A 26,734-nucleotide genomic window follows, 5' to 3' on the forward strand; every position below is an offset into this window, starting at 1 on the left:
TCCATCTTGTTCTGTTAGAGCTGAATGTTAACTTACACTCCTCCATCAAAACCCTTGTTTTCTGTCATTCCCTGTCCTGGTTCCAGCTGGAGTCAGTCACAGTGCTGTCATACCATTAAATCAAGCAGCTCATTCATTAAACGGATATATACAGTGCCTTTGGAAAATATTCAAACTCCTTGTCTTTTCCCACATTTTGTGACATTACAGCCTTATTTTAAAATTAATTAAATAAAACAAATTCCTCAACAATCTACACACAATACCCCACAACGACAGGTTTTTAGAAATGTTTGCTAATGAAAAATACATAAAAACAGAAATACCTTACATACATAAGTATTCAGACCCTTTGCTATGAGACTTAAAATAGAGCCCAGGTGCATCATGTTTCCATTGATCATCCTTGAGCTGATTCTACAACTTGATTGGAGTTCACCTGTGGTAAACTAAATTGATTGGACATTATTGGAAAGGCACACACCTGTCTATATACTGTAAGGTCCCACAGTTGACAGTGCATGTCAGAGCAAAAACGAAGCCACGAGGTCGAAGGAATTGTCCGTAGAGCTCCGAGACAGGATTGTGTCTGCACAGATCTGGGGAAGGGTACCAAAACATTTCTGCAGCATTGAAGGTCCCCAAGAACACAGTGACCTCCATCATTCTTGAAGAAGTTTGGAACCACCAAGACTCTTCCTAGATCTGAGCAATCTAGGGAGAAGGACCTTGGTCAGGAAGGTGACCAAGAACCCGATGGTCACTCTGACAGAGCTCTAGAGTTCCTCTGTGGAGATTGGAGAACCTTCGAGAAGGACAACAATCTCTGCAGCACTCCACCAATAAGGCCTTTATGGTAGAGTGGCCATCAGAAGACATTCCTCAGTAAATGGCACATGACAGCTCGCTTCGAGTTTGCCAAAAGGCACCTAAAGTCTCTCAGACCATGAGAAACAAGATAGTCTGGTCTGATGAAACCAAGATTGAACTCTTTGGCCTGAATGCCAAGCGTCACGTCTGGAGGAAACCTGGCACCATCTCTTTTCAGCGGCAGAGACTGGGAGACTAATACGGATCGAGGCAAAGATGAAAGAAGCAAAGTACAGAGAGAATCTTGATTAAAACCTGCTCCAGAGCTCTTAGGACCTCAGACTGGTGGTGAAGGTTCACCTTCCAACAGGACAACAACCCGAAGCACACAGCCAAGACAATGAGGAGCGGCTTCGGGACAAGTCTCTGAATGTCCTTGAGTGGCACAGACTTAAACCTGATCGAACATTTCTGAAGAGTACTGAAAAAACCTGTGCAACGATATTCCCTTTCCAACCTGACAGAGCATGATAGGATCTGCAGAGAAGAATGGGAAATACTCCCCAAATACAGGTGTGTCAAGTATGACGTCATACCGAAGAAGACTCAAGACTGTAATCGCTATCAAAGGTGAATCAACAAAGCACTGAGTAAAGTATTATTTTTATAAATTAGCACAATTTTCTAAAAACCTTGTGGGGTATTGTGTGTAGGGGGAAAAATAGTTAACCAATTTTAGAATAAGGCTGTAACCTAAAAAATGTGGAAAAGGTCAAGGGGCGTGAATACTTTCCGAAGGCACTGTATACCAATGTGTGTCTCACCAATTATGCTATTCACTTTAACTCTCATTAAAAGAGGCCCTGAAGCCACAGACCTCTGGTTTCTGGACGACCTTATAGTGTAAATTTACTGAGAATTCACAAGGAACGCTGGGAGTTGACAGTAGTATTTTCACCAATCATACTATTTAGCTTGGCAATGTGACTGTTTGAGTTAATAAGTAATCATACATCAACGACACATCAACAAGTTACAGTGAATCACTTACAATCAGACCAGTGTTAATACAGTCAGTCACACATGGAAGTTTGCGATGTTTACGGGCATCACAACATAGATGTATAAAGTATATTGTATGGTACCATATATACATACACTTCTCGCTGGGTTCAAAATATATGAGGTACTTAATAACCTTTTATAACTAGGGGGCAGTATTTTCATTTTTGGATAAAAAACGTAACAGTTTTAAACAGGATATTTTGTCACGACAAGATGCTCGACTATGCATATAATTGACACCTTTGGATAGAAAACACTCCGACGTTTCCAAAACTGCAAAGATATTGTCTGTGAGTGCAACAGAACTGATGTTACAGGCGAAACCCAGATAAAAATCCAACCAGGAAGTGACCCATTTTTTGAAAGCCCTGCATGCCAATGACTCCTTATATGGCTGTGAATGAGCTACAAATGAGCTTATGCTTTCTACGTATTCCCCAAGGTGTCTACAGCATTGTGACGTCTTTTTACGCATTTATGTTGAAGAATAGCCGTAAGGGACCACATTTAGCAAGTGATCCCCAGAAAATCTTGCGTAAAGTACACAAGTAGCCATTTTTCCAATCGCTTCTTATGAGAAACCAATTGTCCCGGTGGATATTTTATCGAATAGATATGTGAAAAACACCTTGAGGGTTGATTCTAAACAACGTTTGCCATGTTTCTGTCGATATGATGGAGCTAATTTGGAAAAAAGTTTGGTGTTGTAGTGACTGCATTTTCCGGTCGATTTCTCAGCCAAACGTGAAGAACAAACGGAGCTATTTCGCCTACAAAAATAATATTTTTGGAAAAAAGGAACATTTGCTATCTAACTGGGAGTCTCCGGAGTGAAAACATCCAAAGTTCTTCAAAGGTAAATTATTTAATTTGATTGCTTTTCTTATTTTCGTGAAAATGTTGCCTGCTGGTAGCAGAGCCTAGCATAGCATTATGCCATGATAAACTTACACAAATGCTTGTCTAGCGTTGGCTGTAAAGCATATTTTGAAAATCTGAGATGACAGTGTGATTAACAAAAGGCTAAGCTGTGTCTCAATATATTTCATTTGTGATTTTCATGAATAGGAACATTTTCTAGGAAGATTTATGTCCGCTGCGTTAAGCTAATTAGTTTGAGGCTACGATTACGCTCCCGCATGAGGGATGGGTAGTACTGTTTGGATATCTTCTTCATGGAAAGCAATGTGAGAGTGTTAAGTGCAAATTGACTCTTAAAGTTGGGGTGAACAGATATCCTTAAAATATTTCTAATAGTTGACTATTAATATATCATCTGTTTTTCTATAGCTCAACATATGTTAACTCAAACATCTGTCCTTGTTGAAATTGAAGGCTAAAATATGTTCTGTTTTTGTAGCCTGTGTTACTAACGCTTGTGGCATTATATTTTCCATGTTTCCTCTTAGCTCCTTCAAATGTCCCATTAGTTCCACGCAGTAACAATTGTTGCGTTGTTGCCTCAAATTGGACATCATTAGACTCAGCCATGATCTCAGCTGAAAGCATTGCAGATACATTTTTTATAACGACTCTGAGTCTACTTTTTTTCATTGATCTCTTTCGCAGGCGAGAAAGCAGAAGAAAAAAGGTGACAGTATGAAAATGCGCTGATCACTGTTGCCTTGGTGAAAAGACATCATAACAGATTTCACCTCCACCACAACCACAGGAAACTAAACATTCAATTCTCACCTTCATTTAAAAGGAAGTGAGTCGTGCAAAGTGAGGGAATCACTCGTTGGCGCCGTTAACATCTTCAATGGCTCTGATTGCTGTTCATTGCTCGCCTGCTGGCTGTAGTGAAAGAGTCAGGGGTGTGAGATGGTGCCAACCAGGGTAGCAGAGCCAGGAAAGCCAGGCAGGCACTCCCTTTCACGGCTGCTCCAGGAAAACAAAGGCTCTAGCAGGAAAACTCAGAGTAAAGGGGGGGTGCAGTAATGAGCAATTTACAATATGTTTACTTCCCATTACTTTTGAGTGGAGCCAAGTGAGAAACCTGTTGACTAGTTTGATATGGAAAATCCAGGCCTGGCTACTGCAATGAAAACTTTCTGGCTGGACTAAACAGAAGAAAACTGGATGACTGAATGGTATAAGTGACTAGCTAAAACAAACCGTGACAACTGGCTTCTGAAGATATCCACCTTTTTAAATGGCATTGCAAGTGAAAAGATACTTTGTCAACAGACATTTTTTCACTAGCAATACTTTGGCTGTAGACACATATCTGTTCCCAAGTTTATTCAAGGTGTGGAGTTCGACAGAATATACAGTGCATTCAGAAAGTATTCAGACCCCTTGACTTTTTCCACATTTTGTTATGTTACAGCCTTGTTCTAAAATGTTTTTTTTTTTAAATGTCCCACATCAATCTACACACAAAGCAAAAACAGGTTAGTAGAAATTTTTGCAAATGTATAAAAAAACATAACATTTACATAAGTATTCAGACCCTTTACTCAGTACTTTGTAGCCAGCGATTCCAGCCTGGAGACTTCTTGGATATGACGCTACAAGCTTGGCACACCTGTATTTGGGGAGTTTCTCCCATTCTTCTCTGCAGATCCTACCAAGCTCTGTCAGGTTGGATGGGGAGCGTTGTGAAACCGCTATTTTCAGGTCTCTCAAGAGATGTTAGATCTGGTTCAAGTCCACTCTGGGCCACTTAAGGACATTCAGAGACTTGGTTTTCGTTAAAGGTCTCGCTGTACTTTGCTCCGTTCATCTTTCCCTCGATCCTGGCTTGTCTCCCAGTGCCTCCCACTGAAAAACATCCTCACAACATGATACTGCCACCATCATGCTTCACCGTAGGGATGGTGCCAGGTTTCCTCCAGACGTGGCACTTGGAATTCAGGCCAAAGAGTTCAATCTTGGTTCATCAGACCAGATAATCTTGTTTCTCATGGTCAACTGTGGGACCTTATCTAGAAAGTTGTGTGACTTTCCAAATCATGTCCAATCAGTTGAATTTACCACAGGTGGACTCCAATCAAGTTGTCGAAACATCTCAAGGATGATCAATGGAAACAGGATGCACCTGAGCTCAATTTCGAGTCTCATAACAAAGGGTCTGAATACTTGTAACGGCCATTGGTGGAAGAAGAGGAGGACTAAAGTGCAGCGTGGTAGATGGATTATTTTGAATATGTTATTGGACAATAAACAGGTATGGCTTATTAACCTATACGGTCTGAATAATGATGATCCAAGCTTCTTTGAAAATATATATAAGAATTTATCAACTCTACAAGCAACACTAGACTCTATTATTATGGTGGGAGATTTTAATATGGTCTTAAATACCTCTATGGACCGGAAAGGAAATCACACTACAAACTATCACCCTCAAGCACTTAAGGAAATCATGAATGTCATGGATATATTGAAATTAGTGGATATATGTAGACTTAAATACTCTGAACTAGTGAAATATACATGGCGGAAGCTTAATCAAGCTAGTCGTCTTGACTACTTTCTTATGCCATTCTCTCTGGCACCAAAAGTTTTAAGTGTTGATAGGGGACAGAATGTGGTCGGATCATCACATAATTGGCATATATATTACTCTTACGGAATTTCCACATGGGCGAGGATATTGGAAATTTAATCAAAGCCTACTAGATGATAAATTGTTTAGATCTAGGACAGAAGAATTTATAACAGACTTTTTCAGACATAACATAGGTACAGCAGATCCCGTTATTGTATGGGACACTTTTAAGTGTGCCTTTAGAGGCCATGCAATTCAGTACTCCTCAATAAAACAAAAGCAATTTAGATCAAAAGAGTCCATATTAACAAAGGAAATTGAAGGACTAACAGTACAGTTAGATAGCAATAAAAACGGTAACATAGAGGCACAGAATAAGTTAGAGGAAAAACAAAAAGAAATGGAGGAACTTATTCAAGAAAGATCCAGTGTAATAAATTATAAAAATAAAGCGAACTGGATGGAATATGGGAAAAAATGCACCAAATTATTTTCAATCTTCAATATAGAAATGCTACCAAAAAAAATGTATTAAAACTTGTTATAAATGATGGAGTCACGCATGATTCACCAAATGATATTTTGAAAGAGGAAGTAAAGTACTTTAAGAATATGTTTTCATTTCAGGCTCCTCCATCTCCACTAACTGAAACTAATTGTATGGATTTTTTTCCTAATAATATTGTAAAATTAACATCTGTACAGAAAGACTCATGTGAAGGCCAAATTACAGAGGAGGAACTGCTTGATGCAATTGGGGCCTTTAAGGATGGGAAAACTCTAGGGCTGGATGGCATACCAGTGGAAGTATACAAAACGTTATTTGATATACTCAAAGGACCATTATTAGCATGTTTTAACCACTCCTATATAAATGGTAGATTATCAGACACGCAACAAGAAGGTCTGATATCATTATTACTGAAACAGGAACCAAGTGGTATATATAAAGATCCAGTCCATTTAAAAAAAATGGAGACCTCTTACACTTCAGTGTTGTGATGCAAAAATCCCTGCAAAATGCTTGGCGCATAGAATTAAAAAAGTATTGTCAGATATTATTCATCCTAATCAGACAGGTTTTTTACATGGACAATACATTGGAGATAATATAAGACAAGTACTGGAAACAATAGAATACTATGAAATATCGGGGACACCAGGCCTAGTGTTCATTGCTGATTTTGAAAAGGCTATTGATAAAGTACGACTGGAGTTTATATATAAATGCCTAGAATATTTCAATTTTGGGGAATCTCTTATAAAATGGGTTAAAGTTATGTATAGTAACCCTAGGTGTAAAATAGTAAATAATGGCTACATCTCAGAAAGTTTTAAACTCTCTAGAGTAAAACAAGGTTGTCCACTATCGGCATATCTATTTATTATTGCCATCGAAATGTTAGCTGTTAAGATTAGATCAAACAATAATATTAAGGGATTAGAAATCCGTGGCTTAAAAACTAAGGTGTCATTGTACGCTGGTGATTCATGTTTTATTTTAAAACCCCAATTAGTCTCTCCACGGCCTCATAGAGGATCTAGATACTTTTGCCATTCTCTCTGGATTAAAACCAAATTATGATAAGTGATGATGATACTATATTACATATTGGATCACAAAAAAAATTCTAATTTTACATTACCATGTAGTTTACCAATAAAATGGTCTGACGGAGATGTGGACATACAAATCCCAAAAGAAAGAAATGATCTCACTCCAATACATTTTTATAGAAAGTTAGCAAAAATAGATAAGATCTTGCTACCATGAAAAGGAAAATCCTTATCTATTTGTGAAAAAAATCACCTTGATTAACTATTTAGTCATATCACAGTTTACCTATTTGCTTATGGTTTTACCTACACCTAGTGACCTGCTTTTTCAATTATACGAACATAAAATATTCAATTTGATTTGGAACGGCAAGCCAGATAAAATTAAAAGGGTCTATGTATATAACAAATATGAATTCGGGGGGCAGAAATGATTAAATATTAAAGCATTAGACCTCTCATTAAAGGCATCAGTCATACAAAAGTTATACTTAAATCCAAACTGGTTCTCTAGTAAATTGGTACGAATGTCTCATCCTATGTTCAAGAAGGGCCTTTTTCCCTTTATTCAGATTACACCGGCCCACTTTCGATCGTTTGAAAAGGAAATAATCTCCAAAAGATCTTTATTTTTTAAACAGGCCTTAGAAAGTTGGTTGCAATTTCAGTTTAATCCACCTGAAAAGACAGAACAAATAATACAACAAATATTGTGGTTAAATTCAAATATACTTATTGATAAAAAAACTGTATTTTTCTAAGATTTTTTTTTAAAAGGTATACTTTTTGTGAATGATATCATAAATAGGACTGGTGGAGTTATGTCACACATGCAGCTAACATAGACACATGGAAAGGTCTGCTCTACCCAAAATTACAACCAATTAAATGCAGCATTACCACAAAAATGGAAGAGGCAAGTATAAGGGTAAAAAAGTAAGGCACCTGTATGTCGGCCCTGTATTAAAGAACATAAATGGTTAAAGAAAACTGTGATAAATAAAAACATATACCAATTTCATTTAAGGACCAAAAACGGACAGCTGTGCCATATAAATTGCAAAATAGTTGGGAAGAGATTTGCGATGTACCCATTCCATGGCACATGGTTTATGAATTGATACGCAAAACATCGCTGGATGCAAAACTTCACATTTTTCAATTTAAATTATTATTCAAAATTCTTGCAACTAAAATAATGTTATATATATGGGGAAACAATCTTCCCAGCTCTGCAGATTCTGCTGTGAGGAGGCAGAGTCATTAGATCGTTTATTTTGGTATTGTCAATATGTAGCTCATTTTTGGTCACAGGTCCAGGAATGGCTGAAGAATTGCAACATTTGCCTAGAACTAACGCTGCAGATAGCAATACTGGGTGATTTGAAAAGCCATAGTCAATCAATCAATAATATAATAATTATTTTAGCAAAAATGTTTATTTTTAATTTACAATCTGTAGAAACTATGAGAATAGAAAGTCAAGTCGTTTGTGAAGCATCACAGCACAGTTGAAAAATATATGGCCAAATAGAAATCTAAAATGGATGGTGTTGAGAGATAGATGGGAGAGGTTGAATGGAGCTGAAGGGTGGGACTAATAGCAAGATAAAACATGTAGAACATACGGGGTCTGTAAAATGTATACATGTTCAGAACTTTTGTGAAATAGCACAGTTACAAATAGAAATCATACTGGATGGACATCAGAAATAGAGGAAGGACTAAAAACAAACAAAAAAATAACTATTGTAAAATAGACTGAATGTAAAATGTGTATAAGATGTATAAATTGAAGGTAAAAGCAGAAGTGTTTATTAGTTTACTCCAATTGGGGGATTGGTGGTAGGGTTTGCGGGGAATAATAATAAAGGTATTGTAAGGGTTTTCCTCCTCCTCTTCGTCTGAGGAGGAGAAGCGAGAAGGATCGGAGGACCAATGTGCAGCGTGGTAAGTGTCCATGGTTCTTTAATAACAGAAACTCAACATGAACACACTACAAAACAATAAATGTGACAAAACCCGAAAACAGTCCTATCTGGTGCAGAGAACACAGAGACAGGAAACATTCACCCACAAATCCCAACACAAAACAGGCTACCTAAATATGGTTCCCAATCAGAGACAATGACTAACACCTGCCTCTGATTGAGAACCATATCAGGCCAAACATAGAAATAGACAAACTAGACACGCAGCATAGAATGCCCACCCAGCTCACGTCCTGACCAACACTAAAACAAGGAAAACACACAAGAACTATGGTAAGAACATGACAGGTATATTCTTTAAAAAAGTATGTATGTCTATATAGGTATGTGTATATGCATGTCTATATATATATATGTTTATATGTATGCATGTGTGTATGGATATATATATATTTACCCCAAAAATATATGGGGGATTGGAAATGATGCAGACAATTACATTGACGGAACAAATATTCTTTCCGCAATATTTAGCTGATCCACCCCTTAAAAATAATACATTTTTTAAAAATAGTGCAGCGTGGTACGTGTCCATGTTAATATTTATTTAAACTGAACACAAAACAACATAACAAGAGAATGAACGAAAACGAAACATTTCTGCCTGGTGCAGACACAGAGACAGAAAACAACTACCCACAAATCATAGTGGGAACACAAGCTACGGTTCTCAAAGACAACGATTGACAGCTGCCTCTGATTGGGAACCATACCAGGCCAAAAGCATAGAAATGGAAAACATAGAACACAAAACATAGAATGCCCACCCCAACTCACGCCCTGACCAAACTAAAATAGAGACATAAAAAAGGAACTAAGGTCAGGACGTGGCAGTACCCTCCCCCAAAGGTGCAGACTCCGGCCGCAAACCTAAACCCACAGGGGAGGGTCTGGGTGGGCATCTGTCCACGGTGGCGGCTCTGGCGCGGGACGTGGACCCCACCCCACCATAGTCTTGGCCCACTTAAGTGGCGCCTTTGGAGCGGCGACCCTCGCCGCCGACCTCGGACTGGGGACCCTTGCAGCGGGCCCCGAACAGACAGGAGACTCCGGCAGCGCCGGACAGGCGGGAGACTCTGGCAGCTCCGGAGTGAAGGGCGACTCTGGCAGCGCCGGAGTGAAGGGCGACTCTTGCAGCGCCGGAGTGACGGGCGACTCTTGCAGCGCCGGATTGACGGGCGGCTCTGGCAGTGCCGGAGTGACGGGCGGCTCTGGCAGCTCAGGAGTGACGGGCGGCTCTGGCAGCTCAGGAGTGACGGGCGGCTCTGGCAGCTCCTGACTGACGGGCGGCTCTGGCAGCTCCTGACTGACGGGCGGCTCTGGCAGCTCCTGACTGACGGGAGGCTCCTGACTGGAGGGAGACTCTGGAAGCGTCGGACAGGCGGGAGAACCTGGAGGGAGGAGACGGAGAGACAGCCTGGTCCTCGGAGGAGGCACAGGATAGACCGGGCCATGGAGGCGCACTGGAGGTGTCGAACTAAGGGCCTGCACAACCCGTCCTGGCTGGATGGTGATTTTACCCCGGAATGTGCGGGGCACAGGCACAGGACGCACTGGGCTGTGCAGACACACGGGAGACACAGTGCGCAGAGCCGACGCAGGATATCCTGGCTTGAGGAGACGCACTGGCTGTCTGGAGAGCAGGGCTGGCACCATTCGCCCTGGCTGGATCCTCACCCTAGCCCGCAGATGCGGGGAGCTGGGATGTAGCGCACCAGGCTAAGAACGCGTACTGGAGACACCGTGCGCTTGACAGCATTACACGGTGCCTGACCAGTACGACGCCCGCCACGGTAAGCACGGGGAGTTGGCTCAAGTCTCCAACCTGACTCTGCCACACTCCCTGTGTTCCCCCAAAAATGGTTTTGGGGGGGCTGCCTCTTGGGCTTCCTTGCCAGCCTTATTTGTGTCGCCACCTCCATTCTCCGGTACCCCTCCTCGCACTGTTCTAGAGAATCCCAGGCGGGCTCCGGCACACTCCCTGGGTCGACCGACCACCTCTCAATCTACTCCCAGGTTGTCTCATACTCCAGATAGCGCTGCTCACCTTTCCAGGAGTCCCTTTCACCTTACTGCTTGGTCCTTTGGTGGTGGTGGGTAGTTCTGTAACGGCCGTTGGTGGAAGAAGAGGAGAACCAAAGTGCAGCGTGGTACGTGTCCATGTTAATATTTATTTAAACTGAACACAACACAAAATAACAAGAGGACGAACGAAAACGAAACAGTTCTGTCTGGTGCAGACACAGAGACAGAAAACAACTACCCACAAATCATAGTGGGAACACAGGCTACCTAAGTATGGTTCTCAATCAGAGACAAAGATTGACAGCTGCCTATGATTGGGAACCATACCAGGCCAAAAGCATAGTAGTGGAAAACATAGAAAACAAAGCATAGAATGCACACCCCAACTCATACCCTGACAATACTAAAATAGAGACATAAAAAAGGAGGAAATCAGGAAATGCTTTGTGTCATTACATACAGCCGGGAAGAACTATTGATATTAGAGTTGTGGTAACTCACAATAACTACCAGCATTATGACCAGGAATACGACTTCCCTGGAACAGATCCTTTGTTCACTCTTCCAGAGCAATTTAACTTATTCCAGAGACCGACCCAAAATATCGCCGGCGGAGGAGAGGCACTCGAGGCGACCTGCTGGTTCAACTTAGGAGGCGCGCACACCACCCTTCGCTTCCGAGTATATTACTCGCTAATGTTCAGTCTTTGGATAACAAAGTTGATGAGCTTAGAGCAAGGATTTCTTTCCAGAGAGACATCGGGGCCTGTAACATACTTTACTTAACGGAAACATGACTCTCTTTCGATACTCTGTCGGAGTCGGTAAAGCCAGCAGGATTCTCAGTACATCGTGCAGACAGGAATAAATATCTCTCCGGGAAGCAGAAGGGCGAAGGGGTTTGTTTAATGATTAACGACTCATGGTGTAATTCTAGAAAACTACCGGAACTCAAGTCCTTTTGTTCACCCGATGTAGAATACCTCACAATTAAATGCCAGCCATATTATCTCCCAAGATAATTATCCTCCATCATCGCCACAGCCGTTTACATCCCACCTCAAGCAGTTACCTCGATGGCCCTCAAAGGACTTCACTGGAATTTATGGAAACCACATATCCTGAGGCTGCATTTATTGTAGCTGGGGATTTCAACGAAGCAAATCTGAGGACCAGGCTACCGAAGTTCTATCAACATATCGACTGTACTACGTGCGCTGCTAAGACTCTCGACCATTGCCATTCAATCTTCCTGAATGCTTACCAGGCCCTCCCCCACCCTTACGGCAAATCTGACCACAACTCCATCTTGCACCTCCCGTCCTATAGGCAGAAACTCAAACAGGAAGGACCCGTGTTTCAAACTATTCAACGCTGGTCTGACCAATCGGAATCCACCCTTCAGGATTGTTTTTATATTGTGGACTGGGATATGTTTCGGGTAGCTTGCGAAAATAATCTAGACACACACACGGATACGGTGACTGAGTTTATAAGGTAGTGTATAGGAGATGTAATACCCACTGTGACTATTTAAACCTACCCTAACCAGATACCGTGGATAGATGGTAGCATTCGCGTGAAACTGAAAGCGCGAACCACTGCATTTAACCATGTCAAGGTGACTGGTAATATGGCAGAATATAAAAAGTGTAGTTATTCACTCCGCATGGCAATCAAACAAGCTAAACGTCAGTATAGAGATAAATGTGAGTCATAATTCAACGACTCAACGGCTACAGACAATCACTGACTACAAAAGGAAAACCAGCTACGTCGCCGAGACCGACTTGCTTCCGGACAGGCTAAACACATTCTTGCACACTTTGAAGATAACACAGTGCCACCGACACGGCCCGCTACCATGGACTGTTGGCTCTCCTTCTCCGTGGCTGACGTGAGTAAAACATTTAAACATGTTACGCTTTGCAAGGCTGCCGGCCCAGACAGCATTCCTAGCCGCGTCCTCAGAGCATGCGCAGACCAGCTAGCTGGTGTGTTTACAGGCATATTCAATCTCTCCCTATCCCTATACCAGTCTGCTGTCCCCACATGCTTCAAGATGGCCCCCATTGTTCCTGTATCCATGAAGGCAAAGGTTAAATGAGCTTAATGGCTTTTGCCCTATAGCACTCACCTCTGTCATCATGAAGTGCTTTGAGAGACTAGTCAAGAATCATATCTCTACCTAACCTGACACCCTAAACCCACTTCAATTTGCTTACTGCCCAAATAGAGCCACAGATGATGCAAGCGCCATCACTCTGCACACTGCCCTATCCCATCTGGACAAGAGGAATACCTATGTAAGAATGCTGTTTATTGACTATAGCTCAGCATTCAACACCATGGTACCCTCCAAGCTCATCATTAAGCTTGAGGCCCTGGGTCTGAACCCCACCCTTTGCAACTGGGTCCTGGACTTCCTGATGGTCCGCCCCCAGGTGGTGAAGGTAGGAAACATCACTCTCCACTCTGCTGATCCTCAACACTGGGGCCCCACAAGAGTGTGTGCTCAGCCCCCTCCTGTACTCCCTGTTCACCCATGACTGCATGGCCAAGCACTCCTCCAACTCAATCATCACGTTTGTAAACGACACAACAGTAGTAGGCATGATTATCAACGATGACGAGACAGCCTACACGGAGGCGGTGAGAGCTTGGGATTGTAGTGCCTGGAAAAAAACCTCACTCAACAAAACAAAGATGATGATCGTGGACTTCAGGAAACAGCAGAGGGTGCACCCCCTATCTACATCGACCGGAACACAGTGGAGAAGGTGGAAAGCTTCAAGTTCATTGGAGTTCACATCACTGTCAAACTGAAATGGACCACATACACTGACAGTGTGATGAAGAAAGCGCAACAGAGCCTCTTCAACCTCAGGTGGCGAAAGAAATTTGGCTTGTCACCTAAAACCCTCACAAACTTTTATAGATGCACAATTGAAAGCATCCTGTCGGGCTGTATCACCACCTGGTACGGCAACTGCAAGGCTCTCCAGATGGTGGTGCGGTCTGCCCAACACATTACCGGTGGCAAACTACCCTCCCTCCAGGACACCTACAGCAACCAATGTCACAGGAAGGCCAAAAAGATCATCAAGGACATCAACCACCCGAGCCACTGCCTATTCAGCCTGTTATCCAGAAGGCGAGGTCAGTACAGGTGCATCAAAGCTGGGACCGAGAGACTGAAAAACAGCTTCTATCTCAAGGCCATCAGACTGTTAAACAGTCATCACTAGCACATTAGAGGCTGCTGCCTATAGATATAGACTAGAAATCACTGGCCACTTTAAGCAATGGAGCACAAGTCACTTTAATGTTTACATATTTGGCATTACTCATCTCATATGTATATACTGTATTCTATACTATTCTACGGTATCTCATTCACTTAATTATGTTTACATATCTTGCATTACTCATCTCATATGTATATACTGTATTCTATACTATTCTACTGTATCTTAGTCACTCCGTTCTGACATTGCTTGCCCATATGTATATAGTCTTAATTCATTTCTACTTAGATTTGTGTGTATATGTTGAATAATTTGTTTGATATTACTTGTTAGATATTACTGCACTCTCGGAGATAGAAGTACAAGCGTTTCGCTAATCACTTGTATGTGACCAATAAAAAATTGATTTGATGTGAATTTGTGTAGCAAACCAAGCCCCCAAACCCCATACTCCCATTAGTACATCACATTGAGGTAAACTGTCAATACCACTAAATAAACTCAGCTGACCTCTGCTACATGTGCAGTACAATCATTTAGAGCAGTCTCCCTAGACACTTCTAACCACCTCCCTCCATCTCCACCCACAGGTTCATGATGCTGAGCCTTGAGTTTGACCACTCCTGTCGCTACGACTATGTAGAGGTGCGTGATGGTGACAGCATCAACTCTCGTGTGATTGGTCGGTTCTGTGGGAACGACAGGCCTGCTCCAATCCAGAGCTCCGGCAACTCCCTACATGTCCTGTTTGTGTCCGATGGCTATAAGAACTTTGACGGCTTCTTTGCCATCTTCCAGGAGAGCTCAGGTAGGAACAGTACATGTCTGAGAGGAAATCTACGACTCTAATGGTGACTTAAGTAGATCACTGTGGATATTGTAGCAAAAGTATGCTAATTCAATATTATTATAATTGTGGTTTAAATGGAAAAGAGTTTAGAAAGTTGAAAAAGCTACCTGAATGTTAACTGTTATGATAACTAAGCAGGGCACACCCTTATCAAACTCCTGCCTGGGGATACTTGCTTGGCAGCCTAACAGAGAAACCCCTTATTAATTACCAATTTAACCTGTCACTCAGTTCCTCATTCATACCCAATCACTATGAACACACACTGTAACACAGTACTGCAAGCCAGCTGTACTCATGCCAAAAATACATACTGTAGTAGGCTACGGTACATTTTTAGGGAAGGGTGTTGGAGAGCAGGCATGAATTTTCACACTTTAATACCGTCTTTAAATTGTTGGCCATATCCCCAACATAAGCTATCCACTACAAACTTTCGCACCAGTTCAAAGCAATACTAAGGACACAGCAATGGTTCCTCTCCTGGTCTATATATATTACTGCTGTTATGTAGTCCATTTTATGTGTCTAAGCATCCTTCCTGCTCTGTGTGTTTTCAGCATGCAGCTCCTCCCCCTGTCTCCATGATGGAACCTGTATCCTGGACACGTCCCACTCCTACCACTGTGGCTGTCTGGCTGGCTACACTGGACAGAGGTGTGAGAATGGTGAGTACACTAAACGTTGGGTTAGCCTAGTCACAAAGGTGATGTGACATATGTTACTGATGTACGTCAGATGTAGTACAGTTAAAACAAAGACCACAGACAACAAGCATGCAGAGTATCTATGTTGGACTTCTCCCCTGACCATATCCTCAGAGTCCCATAAGTGCTAACAACAGCAAGTGAGTCACCATCACAAGGGCTCTGTGGTGTGGAGAGCTTCCAGACCAGCTGCCTTCCCTACTGGTCATCTGGCCCAGGCCAATCAGCTGCTTGTAAAAACTGTCACGTGTCGACAGATGGACCATAAACCGCTATAACCACTTGACGGAATTAGAACTTCATGAAATTACAGCTCACGATCTGAGTTTATATAAACGTCTTGGAGAGAAAGAGGGACTGAGAGAGAATGACGAGAGAGAGGGAGAGACAGTGAGGAAGAGAGACAGATAATGATAGATATTGGCAGACAGAGAATGAGTAAGCAAGGCTAAACTTAGCTAGGCTTCCCTATGGCCATCTGTATCTGGGGCAGTCACCTGGCTGCCACCCACACAATGCCAGACAGCCCCCTACCTCATCCTAATAGAGGTCCAACAGGGCCCTCTATTTCTGGAGCTCCTTCTGTTCACATCTCCACCACAACCCTGCTTCTTTATGGGTGTCTGGACACAGGCCTGGGTTTCCATACCCACCACCACACCTCTACCCTTTCCTCCCCCCGGACCCAGAGAGAACAGGTTGGCCAAGAACCCTATTCATTTTTTCAGGTGGTTTTATTTTCAGGGCTACAGTTGAGTCTATAAAACTAATGGTGAAACAAACCTGCCTCTATAATCTAAGCCAGCTTTTCCGTTGGATGAGAGGCGCTCATAAAACGCATGGGAGAATTGGAGGGATGGAATTCCGTCCACGTTGTTCAGCTGGTATTCCCATGAGGAGAGCTGGCCTGCTCGTTTGTGAGGTAGATTTAGGATAACACTAATGTGGTATATGTTGTGGAAACACGTGTACATTACTCCCAGTTTATCCCAGAGGCAGTTAGTTAGACAAAAAAACTGAAATGGTGGATTTGGCAGCAGCTGCACTTCGGGTCTGCAATAAGTTACCTATTATTAAACAATATTCCAAACAACCTTCTTCAGGATAACATGCTTTCAAGACTCTTTCTTGACTCGGTATATTTCCGATGATGCAACAGTCTATATTTTAGATAGTTATTGAAACATAGTTTCTGAGGCGTTGACAGGAGTTAGTGGGTGATTAATGGGGCTTCATTAATCATAACATCCTCTGTTAGCATTCCTTAATAATGGCTATGACTCATCCCAGTAGAGACAGCCCAGTAGAAGATTGACTATACTGGGGTAGACAGACACTGTGATGGGAGGACAGGGGTGTGGGCAAACACAGAGGATATGATAGACTCTCATTTGAACCCCCCACACACACACACCCTTTTATCTGTTTTTCTAAGAAAGAAAATGACTTAACAGGGTGGTGCACCTTGTCCTTCTCCACATGCGGAAAGCCAAGTGAAAGCTCCCTGTCCCGTCCCACGTGCAGCTCGACTAGAGGATGGAAATGTTGGCAGGCAGGGAGATAGTGATAATGGGGAGGGTTCTTCTGATGGTTTTGGATCACAACGCTGTCCGACCACGGCCAGAGAGGGGGAGAGAGGCTGATCCTATGACACAGTATGGTCCCAAGAGGGGATATCAAATCAAAATCAAACAAATCAAATTTTATTGGTCTCATGCACATATTTAGTAGATGTTATTGCGGGTGTAGCGAAATGCTTGTATATCCACCATTACAAAGTGATATGATGCACATAATAACAGCCCTACATATACACACCCCATGTTCACGTGTGTGTATGGGGGGGGGGTGTACATGTGTTTGTGCAGATATGTTTGTGCTTGGTATTTTGCTTTGTTCCTGGCCAGAGAGAGGGGGAACCGATAGTGAATTACAAATTGACGTGTTCTATTTGTGTCAATCAAGTTCTGTGTCTTTATTTTTTTTTAACCTTTATTTAACTAGGCAAGTCAGTTAATAGCAAATTCCTATTTACAATGACAGCCTATTAAAAAGACAAAAGGGCTCCTGCTGGGACGGGGGCTGGGATTAAAAATAAAAATAAAATAAAAATATATTAGACAAAACACACATCACGACAAGAGAGAGACAACACAACACTACATAAAGAGAGACCTAAGACAACAACATAGCATGGCAGCAACACATGACAACACAGCATGGTAGCAACACAACATGACAGCAGCACAAAACAGGGTACAGACATTATTGGGCACAGAAAACAGTCCAAAGGGCAAGAAGGTAGAGACAGCAATAATAACGCAAAGGAGCCACAATTGTCTGAACAATTACACCCACTATTCCATTCCACACTACCAACCCAAGCCCTACGCTACCAACCCACATCATAAAAACACTTTACTGCTGTGGAAACTAAAGCTTCTTTTTACGAGGACTTTTCTATTTATTCCTCTGTATGTCGCCTTGTGAGCTGTTCAGACTTTTCCAGGCCTGCTGAAATGACCTATTAATAAGGCAGTACGATGTGGAGGCTGTATTTATAAACTTCTAGCTAGTCAAAGAGGTAATTCTGAGGAGGAAGAAATGGTTTGTAAATAATGAACTGGGTTCTGAGAGCCCTAGGCTGTAGGTGTCTATTCAGAAAGAGTTGTGGTTATACCAGACAACACAATGCTAATACTGTATCACACAGCAGTGAACACACTGAAGTGGTGTTTATGGATGGCAGAAGATTGGTGACATTATAGTGATCAGAAGACAAAACACAATGTGCTCAGAAAGCATGAGAAGGGTTGTGTGTAATTGTGTATGTGTGTGTATGGGTTTGTGTGTATCCCTCTAGTTGTAGGTTGTCGGAGGCCCCCGGTACCTGTCCATGGCACCACAGAGGGGGTATTCCATAACTCAGGGGCACAAGTCATATTCAGCTGTGACCCTGGGTTCGAGCTGAGGGGGGTCCGCACAGCCGTATGCCTCCGGGATGGCACCTGGAGCGCCCCTGCCCCCCAGTGTGGTAAGAGGCCCATGAGAGAGAGGGGCACAGAGAGAGTGAGGCAAAGCATAATGTATGCTGGGTGTAAAAAACATTAGGAACACCTGCTGTTTCCATGACATAGACTGACCAGGTGAATCCAGATGAAATCTATAATCTCTTATTGATGTCACTTGTTAAATCCACTTCAATCAGTGTAGATGAAGGGGAGGAGACAGGTTAAAGAAGGATTTTTAAGCATTGAGACAATTGAAACTTGATTGTGTGTGTGTGCCATTCAGAGGGTGAATGGGCTAGACAAAATATTTAAGTGCCTTTGAATGGTGTATGGTAGTAGGTGCCAGGCGCAACGAATTGAGTGTGTCAAGAAATTGCAATGCTGTTGGGGTTTTCACACTCAACAGTTTCCCATGTGTATCAAGAATGGTCCACCACCCAAAGGACATCCAGCTAACTTGACACAACTATGGGAAGAATTGGAGTCAACATGAGCCAGAATCCCTGTGGAACACTTTTGATACCTTGTAGAGTTGATGGCCCGCTGATCTGAGGCTGTTCTGAGGGAAGAAGGGGTCCAAGTCAATATAGGAAGGTGTTCCTAATGTTTGGTACAGTCAGTGTATATTGGGGTGCTTTGTGAAAAATCAAACCTGATTGACCTTAGTGACATTAATGCTGTAGGTTTGTTTTATACAATAACATTTGAGACATATTAACACTAAAGCAATAGTGTCTGACCACCTCAATCCCATCTCACTGAGCCTACATGACCTCTCTGTTCCTCTGCAGTGCCCATGGTGAAGTTCTGTGCCATCCCAGCCAAGCCCATCCATGGAGACCACTTCAAGGTGTACGGTCCCAATGACGTCATCCTTGCCCTGCAGTATCTGTGCTACCAGCCCTACAAGCTGAGCGGAACCCACCAGAGAACCTGTCTTCCCAACAACACCTGGAGCGGAACACCTCCCACCTGTGGCAAAGGTTAGGGTCAGAGCATGGCATGGCAGGATTCAGAGTTTGGAGACAGTGGGAACAGGTTTTGACAGACATCAACAGTTGACCTATTATTCTTGTAAATTAATGACTATGTACTAGGTGACCAAGCCTGCGTGAAATTGACAATATTTCACGAGTAAAATGTGTACAACCATTCAGAATCGTCAATCAACTGTATAACAACACTTATTTACAGCCATTTAAACCCAGTAATTCACTTTGTATTCTTGTTCTTACAGTGAATAACACACTTGCTGAATCAGGCAAAGATACAGAAAAGAACAAAGACACGGATGCAGAGAAAGACAAAGACACTGACACAGACACACATAAAGACATTGAAAAACCCAAAGACAAAGAGATAGATAATACTACGGGTATCAAGGAGGACGTGGCTGGTAAAGAGCCAGACACAGGCCTGAGGAACACGACAGTGGACATTAGAGATGGTAAAGAGAAAAACATAGACATTACTCAGGTGAATATCCCAGAAGGAAGCAAGGATAAAACGAGTGACAAAGAAAAAGAAACAGGGCTAGAGAAACCTACTGGAGGTAGCAAGGATAAAGTGGACAGTAAAGAAACGGATGACATGTTAAACACAGTGGAGGGAGACAGAGAAAATGACTTGGGGAAAACCACAGAGGACACAGATGGCAGTCCAGATACGGGGGGAGACACAGACGTGCTGCAGGAGATAGGCAAGACTACAGAGATTCCTGAGATAGTGGTGGTGGTGGAAGATAAAGGACAGGAGAAGAAAGAGGAGAAGAAAGAGCAACCGGGAGATACAAGCAGTGGTCCAAACATAGTTGATCCTAACGACTTAAAACCACGGGGAGACACATTTGCCATAGATTACACTGAGATAAAACCACGGGGAGACACATTTGCCATAGATTACACTGTTACGGACGTGTTTGGCACCAATGACATAGAGCAGGGTCTGAATACAACAGTGTCTAAAGATGTTGTGAAGAGTAGTATTCCAACTAGAAGTAACAACACACAGTTCACCCCATATTCATCAGGAGGTCAGGAAACCAAAATGCCTGTGGGAAAACCACGCAAAGACATAGGATCGACTAAAGACATGGGATCAACTAAAGATTCAAAAGGAGCCAAAGACACAGCGGCAAGTACAAGCAAACCTGAAGAGGAAAATGCAGGAAAAGATTCAGAAAAGCCAACTAAAGAGTCTGAGGATGAGAAGAGAGAGAACCAAATCATCAACGGTAAGACATCTTAAGTGCGTGTTGTAAAATACACTGCATCATTAAAACAGATATTATAATGACTCTCAACATCTTAGGTTTTATTTCACACTCTCTCACTTCCTTTCCATTTTTCCCCTCTATCTTCCCTTACTCCCTCCTTCCAGAGAAGAGCTGTCCTCCTCTCCCGCAGCTCTACCATGGGTACCAGCAGGTGGTGCCAGGGATGGTGCCAGAGACGGTGGAGTTCTTCTGTAACCACTCATACGCTCTTAGTGGTGACGCCCGACGCTCCTGCCAGCCTGGCAGCTCCTGGGGGGGCGTTCAACCTCTTTGTGTGAGAGGTATGCACTGGAATGTGTGTGTTTGTGTGTGATTGCGGGCAAGCGTGTGTGCATGCGTGTGCCTCTACTTTGTGATTATCATCTAGGAATACGCTGTTGCACCTGAAAGTTAGGCGCTACTTTTAGCAGCCTCTTATCAACCCAACATTGAGAATGAGAGCAACTCCCTGGCTGACAGTAGGTATTAATGGGAACCCTGTGTGTGTTTTTCTGCAGCCTGCAGAGAACCCAAGGTCTCCGAGCTGGTCAGACAGAGAGTTCTGCCTCCACAGGCTCCATTCAGGTATGTCAATTTACATTAACATATGTTACATAGCAGACAAAAATATGCAGAAGATATAGTCTACATAAATACGACAGACAAAAGCATTCTCCAACAATACAGATATCTGCTTTACCTTAGAGATCATCATATCTAAAAACCACAAACATGTGCATAATCATATATCAACATCATACACACACCATAAGAGAATATTATGTATGATCCTCATTAATGCACACAACATAGCAGAAGACATCTATCTTTTAATGACAGAGGCACTTTACCATGTGAAGCCCACATCTAAGTTTGCCATTTAAAAACCTAAAGGACTCTACTTATACACACTGCTAGCCTCTTAAAGAACCTTATAAACTGGGTAGGTCGAGCCCTGAATGCTGATAGGCTGAATGCCGTGGGATATCATACCACGGGAATGCCAAACATTTATTTGTACTGTTCTAATTATGTTTGTAACTCGTTCAAGGCACAAGCAATAAGGAACCTCGGGGGTTTGTGGTATATATTTTTTTATTTCACCTTTATTTAACCAGGTAGGCCAATATACCACGGCTAAGGGCTATATCCAGGCACTCTGTGTTGCACCTCCTTGGGCCTTATTGCTTAATTATACACTAGTTGTTTCTGTAAAGGCATCTCCACTGACCCCTCTCCTCTCTCCCTCTCAGGAAGACCCCTGTGCATAAGCTCTACTCCTCCTCTGGGTTCAGGAGGCTCTTCCAGTCCGCCGGTCCCACCAAAGGTCCTCCAGTGCTATCCCAGCTGCCCCAGGGCTTCCACCACCTCTACACTCACGTAACGTACGAGTGTGCCTCTCCCTTCTATCACCACTCAGGCAGTGCACGCCGCACCTGCCTCAAGACTGGCAAGTGGAGCGGGCGTCATGTCTCCTGCTCGCCAGGTGAGGACAGCAGAGCCACATTACTTCATATGAAGAAAGGTTGTTCTTGCCACTTAGGCATGCAAGAATGACACTTTCAAACCAAACCCAGACACTAAACAATCAAGGAAATTGGGCTGAAAAAGTAATATTCCAGGTTGGGTATGATATGGAATTATTTTTTCATAAATTACAATATCAAGTGTTGTTGTATCACTCTGGAAAGTATGATGTTTATTATCTTCCTTCCCTTTCTTTTATCTTCTCCTCCCTGGCCACACTTCCCTGTTCTCCACCCTTGTCTCCCCATCCTTCTCTTTTCCCAGTATGTGGGAAGCACCCCACCTTTGACCCTCAGAGCCCAGCCGAGTCCCACTGGCCCTGGCTAGCCGCCATCTACCGACGCTCCACCAACATAGCAGGTACCAAACTAGACAAGAAGGCCAGCCTGGACAAGACACTAAATATGGGGCCTGGAGCTGTACCAGGAGCAGGGGCTGGGTCCCAGGGGCAGGACGATGCCTCAGGCTGGCAGCTGGTGTGTAGCGGGGCCCTGGTGAACCAGCGGAGTGTGGTGGTGGCAGCCCACTGTGTGACTGAGCTGGGGAAGATGTACCCTCTTGATGCAGCCAAGGTCAAGGTGGTGATGGGAAAACACTACCGCAGTGACCTCCGGGAGACCAAGGGCCTGCAGCATCTTAGGGTAAGAGAGGGGTTGGATAGGGCTGAGGCGGTTGGGGGGTGGGGGGTGGGGAGTAGGGAGTGAGAGAGGGTTTGGAGAGGGCTAACTGGGTTGGTGGGTGAGGGTGGCAAGTAAGGAATGAAAGGGGTTTAAACTATATAGGCTAGGGAGACCACCTGTACTCAGTTAGTCACACACTGCACTAATCACACTGAAATACAACTATGGTGTACAGTTCATCACACATGAGGTTCTACATTTACCAGCATTATGGGATCTATATAATACCAATGGCTGGGTGGCAGGGGTTTTAAACCTGTGTCCAATTATAATGCATCATTTTACAAACATGACATCATGTGTACCACATCTAGCCATACAGCCCCATGTCTGTTTATGTTCAGTCATTGAATAGGTTCCACTTTGACTGTAAGGAAACACCAATGTGGTTGTGATACATGACTTGTCGATTTATGGTACATACTGCACTTTATAAAGGACAGTCAATTAATGTATGAGCATATGAGTGAGGAGTGTGAGTTGCCAGGTAACAAGCCCAGCTAACATCATCCCTCAGAGAGCCAAGCTGTCACCCTGCTGTTACGTTTGGCACAGTCTCTCTCTTCTTTCTACAGCTTTTCTTTTTGTAACACCTCCTTTCTCTCCCTATTCTTTCTCGAAACATCCCTACTCTCTCTCTGATCATTCCCTCTTCATTCTGACCATCCCTTGTCTCACTGACCATACCTCCTTTCTTGTTTCTTACTCTAACCAGTTTATGTTATCTGTCTACCTTGTGATCATGTATTTTATGTCTCTCTAAACATCCCGCCTCTTCTCCTCCAGGTGGCCTCTATCTCTGTCCACCACAACTACGACCCCCTGGTCTTGGACTCAGACTTGGCTGTGATCAAGCTGCTGGACAAGGCTCGTATCGGGGAGAAGGTCCTGCCCCTCTGTCTGCCTGACACCCAGGGGGAAGAGGCGACCTCCAGAAAGGGGCTGGTGATGGGCTGGGCCCCCCTGCCGGACCCCCGGATTGGGGAAGAGGAGAGGGCCAGGGTGGGTGTGCAGCACCTGGCTGACGTGGTGCCCTGCGAGCAGCAGTATGCCCGTAATGGTGTGCCTGTGAGCGTTACAGACAACATGCTCTGCGGCCGCCAGCGACCCGACTATGGCCCATCTAACATCTGTCCTGCGGACACAGGGGGTATCCTGATCCTTCCCGCTCAGACAGGCTCCACCCAGGACCCCTCTCTTGCCTCTCCAGGGGGGTGGGACATGTCCAAAGGGGAGTGGCGGCTGCTGGGGTTGGTGAGTTTCGGGTATGACCAGGGAGAGTGTGACCCAGACCTGTTTACTGTGTACACACATGTGGCTAACTTCAAAGACTGGATAGAGAGCCATATGAAGTGAGATCACCAGGATGTGACCCACCCTGTATCTCTCTTTTCCTCCCTCCAACCAACTACACCTGCTTTTTTGCCAATCTCTCTCTTCATCATTATTCCCCGTTCCTTGTATTTGCCAATGTCTTCTCCATTCTGCCTTTCCCTCCTTTCTTCTCCCACCGTCCCTCTTCTTGTCAAACATTGGCAGGGAGTGTGATCAGTAAAGAGCAGAGCAACACTGGACTGCACAGGGCGGTGCATTGATGTTAGGGTGCCCTAACACAGCCTGATCAGGTAGACCCTCCACTCAACACAGTACTTCAGTGTTCAGGCTTTACCTTCAACCTGGTGCTACAGACTTGAAAACGACTTGAAAACCAGTTCCCTCTGGCCTCTGGCAGAGGCCTGGTTTTCATTGTATTCTTTGATATGTATATATATATAATGTAATGTATTATTATTATTATTATGGCTCTGCACATGGCTCAAGTGATGTACATATTGTATAGAAGGACAGCAAAGCCATGTTTTTAATTAACGATATGTGGGTGTGTGTGAAGACACAGTGGTCTGATTGGAGTTGATCACGGAGAGTGGTTCTGTGAGCTTTAATCCAGTATTAATTCAAGGAGACCCATATGATTGTAATAAATAGAGATGAAAGAGAACCTGGCGCTTGCTATGCAAATCAGCCAGCCGTTCAGCCAGGGCCAATTCTCCAGCGAAAGCCTATGAATTAATCCAGGTCAAATATACACAATGAAAGGCTTCAATCGAACAGCAGCAACCTGATATTTTTTAGAACAGCTCCCTCTTACATGCCTACCCAGCTAATAAAGTATGTATAATGAAGTTAATCACTTAAGTGTTGACCCCTCTGCTAGTATCTAAAGAGAAAATGAGGGAAGTAATTGACGGAGAAACATTAATCCACAGGGTGGATGCATCAAAACATCCATTTCTATGGAGGGATGCTCACGGCCAGAGTGACTGAGGATCCACACACACCAAAGTTATGCTCACTTCACTTCCTCTATTACCCGTGTACTTACAATAGATGTACAAAAACAACTACAGAATAAGCTCACAAGTCCAGCACACATGTCGTATGATCATATATCATGACTACGTTCATGATTGATTCTGTAATATATATTTTCATATAATGGGACACAATAAACACATAGATATAGAAATCTCCTGGATCATTAAAACGGACATTTACCCAATCACGACTAACTGCACATATCACTATAGAAACCAGAAAATATATGTTCCAAAATGTCACCCTATTCCCTACATAGTGCACTACTTTTGAGCAGAGCCCCTTGTGCACTGGTCAAAATTAGTACACTCTAGGAATTGAGTGCCATTTGGTATTCACATGTGGAGAGCTTTCCTCCTCCTGAAAACAAAGGAGCTGTCGCACTGTAATAACTGATGAACCATGAGATGTTGAGTGAGTGACTCCTCAGTCTAGTCGTCTATAGGAGGACCAGCCATAGCCACATCAGACCGAGTCCACAGCCTCCTAGGTGGGTGGAGGGATCAAGCCTGTCTGGAAAGATACACACATAGATCAAAGCACACACCAAGGGGAAATAATGTGTGTGTCCATTGTTCTCTGTATTACATATACCTTACCCGACCCTGCCCTTTCTCTCACACACTCTCTGTCTCACTCTCTTGCACACGCGCACACACGCACACACACACACACACACACACACACACACACACACACACACACACAGTCTGAAGATGTACTTCTATCATGTTGGGAGAGCTGTTGTGTCTGTGGTTGGTTGATAGGCATGAGTCATGAGTTATGAGTCATGAGGATTCTGGGAATGATAATAAGCTAGTGTTACTGGTGATACTTAGGCTGGGATGCCATCAGTATCATAGCCCTTCAAAGCTTAGGAAAAGTAATCCATCGCTGCATAGTTTTAGAACACCTACTCATTCAAGAGTTTTTCTTTATTTTTACTATTTTCTACAATGTAGAATAATAGTGAAAACCTCAAAACTATGACATAGCACATATGGAATCATGTAGTAACCAACAAAGTGTTAAACAAATCCAAATATATTTTATATTTGAGATTCTTAAAATAGCCACTCTTTGCCTTGACAGCTTTGCAAACTCTTGGCATTCTCTCATCCAGATTCATGACGTAGT

General features: G+C 43.3%; 1 protein-coding gene across 1 annotated transcript in view; it reads left to right on the forward strand.

Annotated features, from left to right (window-relative positions):
- LOC112252510 (inactive serine protease PAMR1) overlaps window positions 1-26,200 on the forward strand; it is a 59,440-nt gene extending 33,240 nt beyond the window's left edge. Inside the window, exons 5-14 of the mRNA XM_024423789.1 lie at window positions 14,783-15,000; window positions 15,603-15,710; window positions 18,613-18,783; window positions 19,552-19,743; window positions 19,998-20,993; window positions 21,140-21,316; window positions 21,533-21,599; window positions 22,268-22,500; window positions 22,806-23,182; window positions 24,008-26,200. Of these exons, the coding sequence (XP_024279557.1) occupies window positions 14,783-15,000; window positions 15,603-15,710; window positions 18,613-18,783; window positions 19,552-19,743; window positions 19,998-20,993; window positions 21,140-21,316; window positions 21,533-21,599; window positions 22,268-22,500; window positions 22,806-23,182; window positions 24,008-24,577 (3,109 nt within the window). The 3' untranslated portion in view covers window positions 24,578-26,200. The remainder of the gene's footprint in view (window positions 1-14,782; window positions 15,001-15,602; window positions 15,711-18,612; window positions 18,784-19,551; window positions 19,744-19,997; window positions 20,994-21,139; window positions 21,317-21,532; window positions 21,600-22,267; window positions 22,501-22,805; window positions 23,183-24,007) is intronic.
- The last annotated feature ends 534 nt before the right edge of the window (window positions 26,201-26,734 follow it).

This window comes from Oncorhynchus tshawytscha, linkage group LG06 (genome assembly GCF_018296145.1).
Source record: "Oncorhynchus tshawytscha isolate Ot180627B linkage group LG06, Otsh_v2.0, whole genome shotgun sequence".
Lineage (NCBI taxonomy): Eukaryota > Metazoa > Chordata > Actinopteri > Salmoniformes > Salmonidae > Oncorhynchus > Oncorhynchus tshawytscha.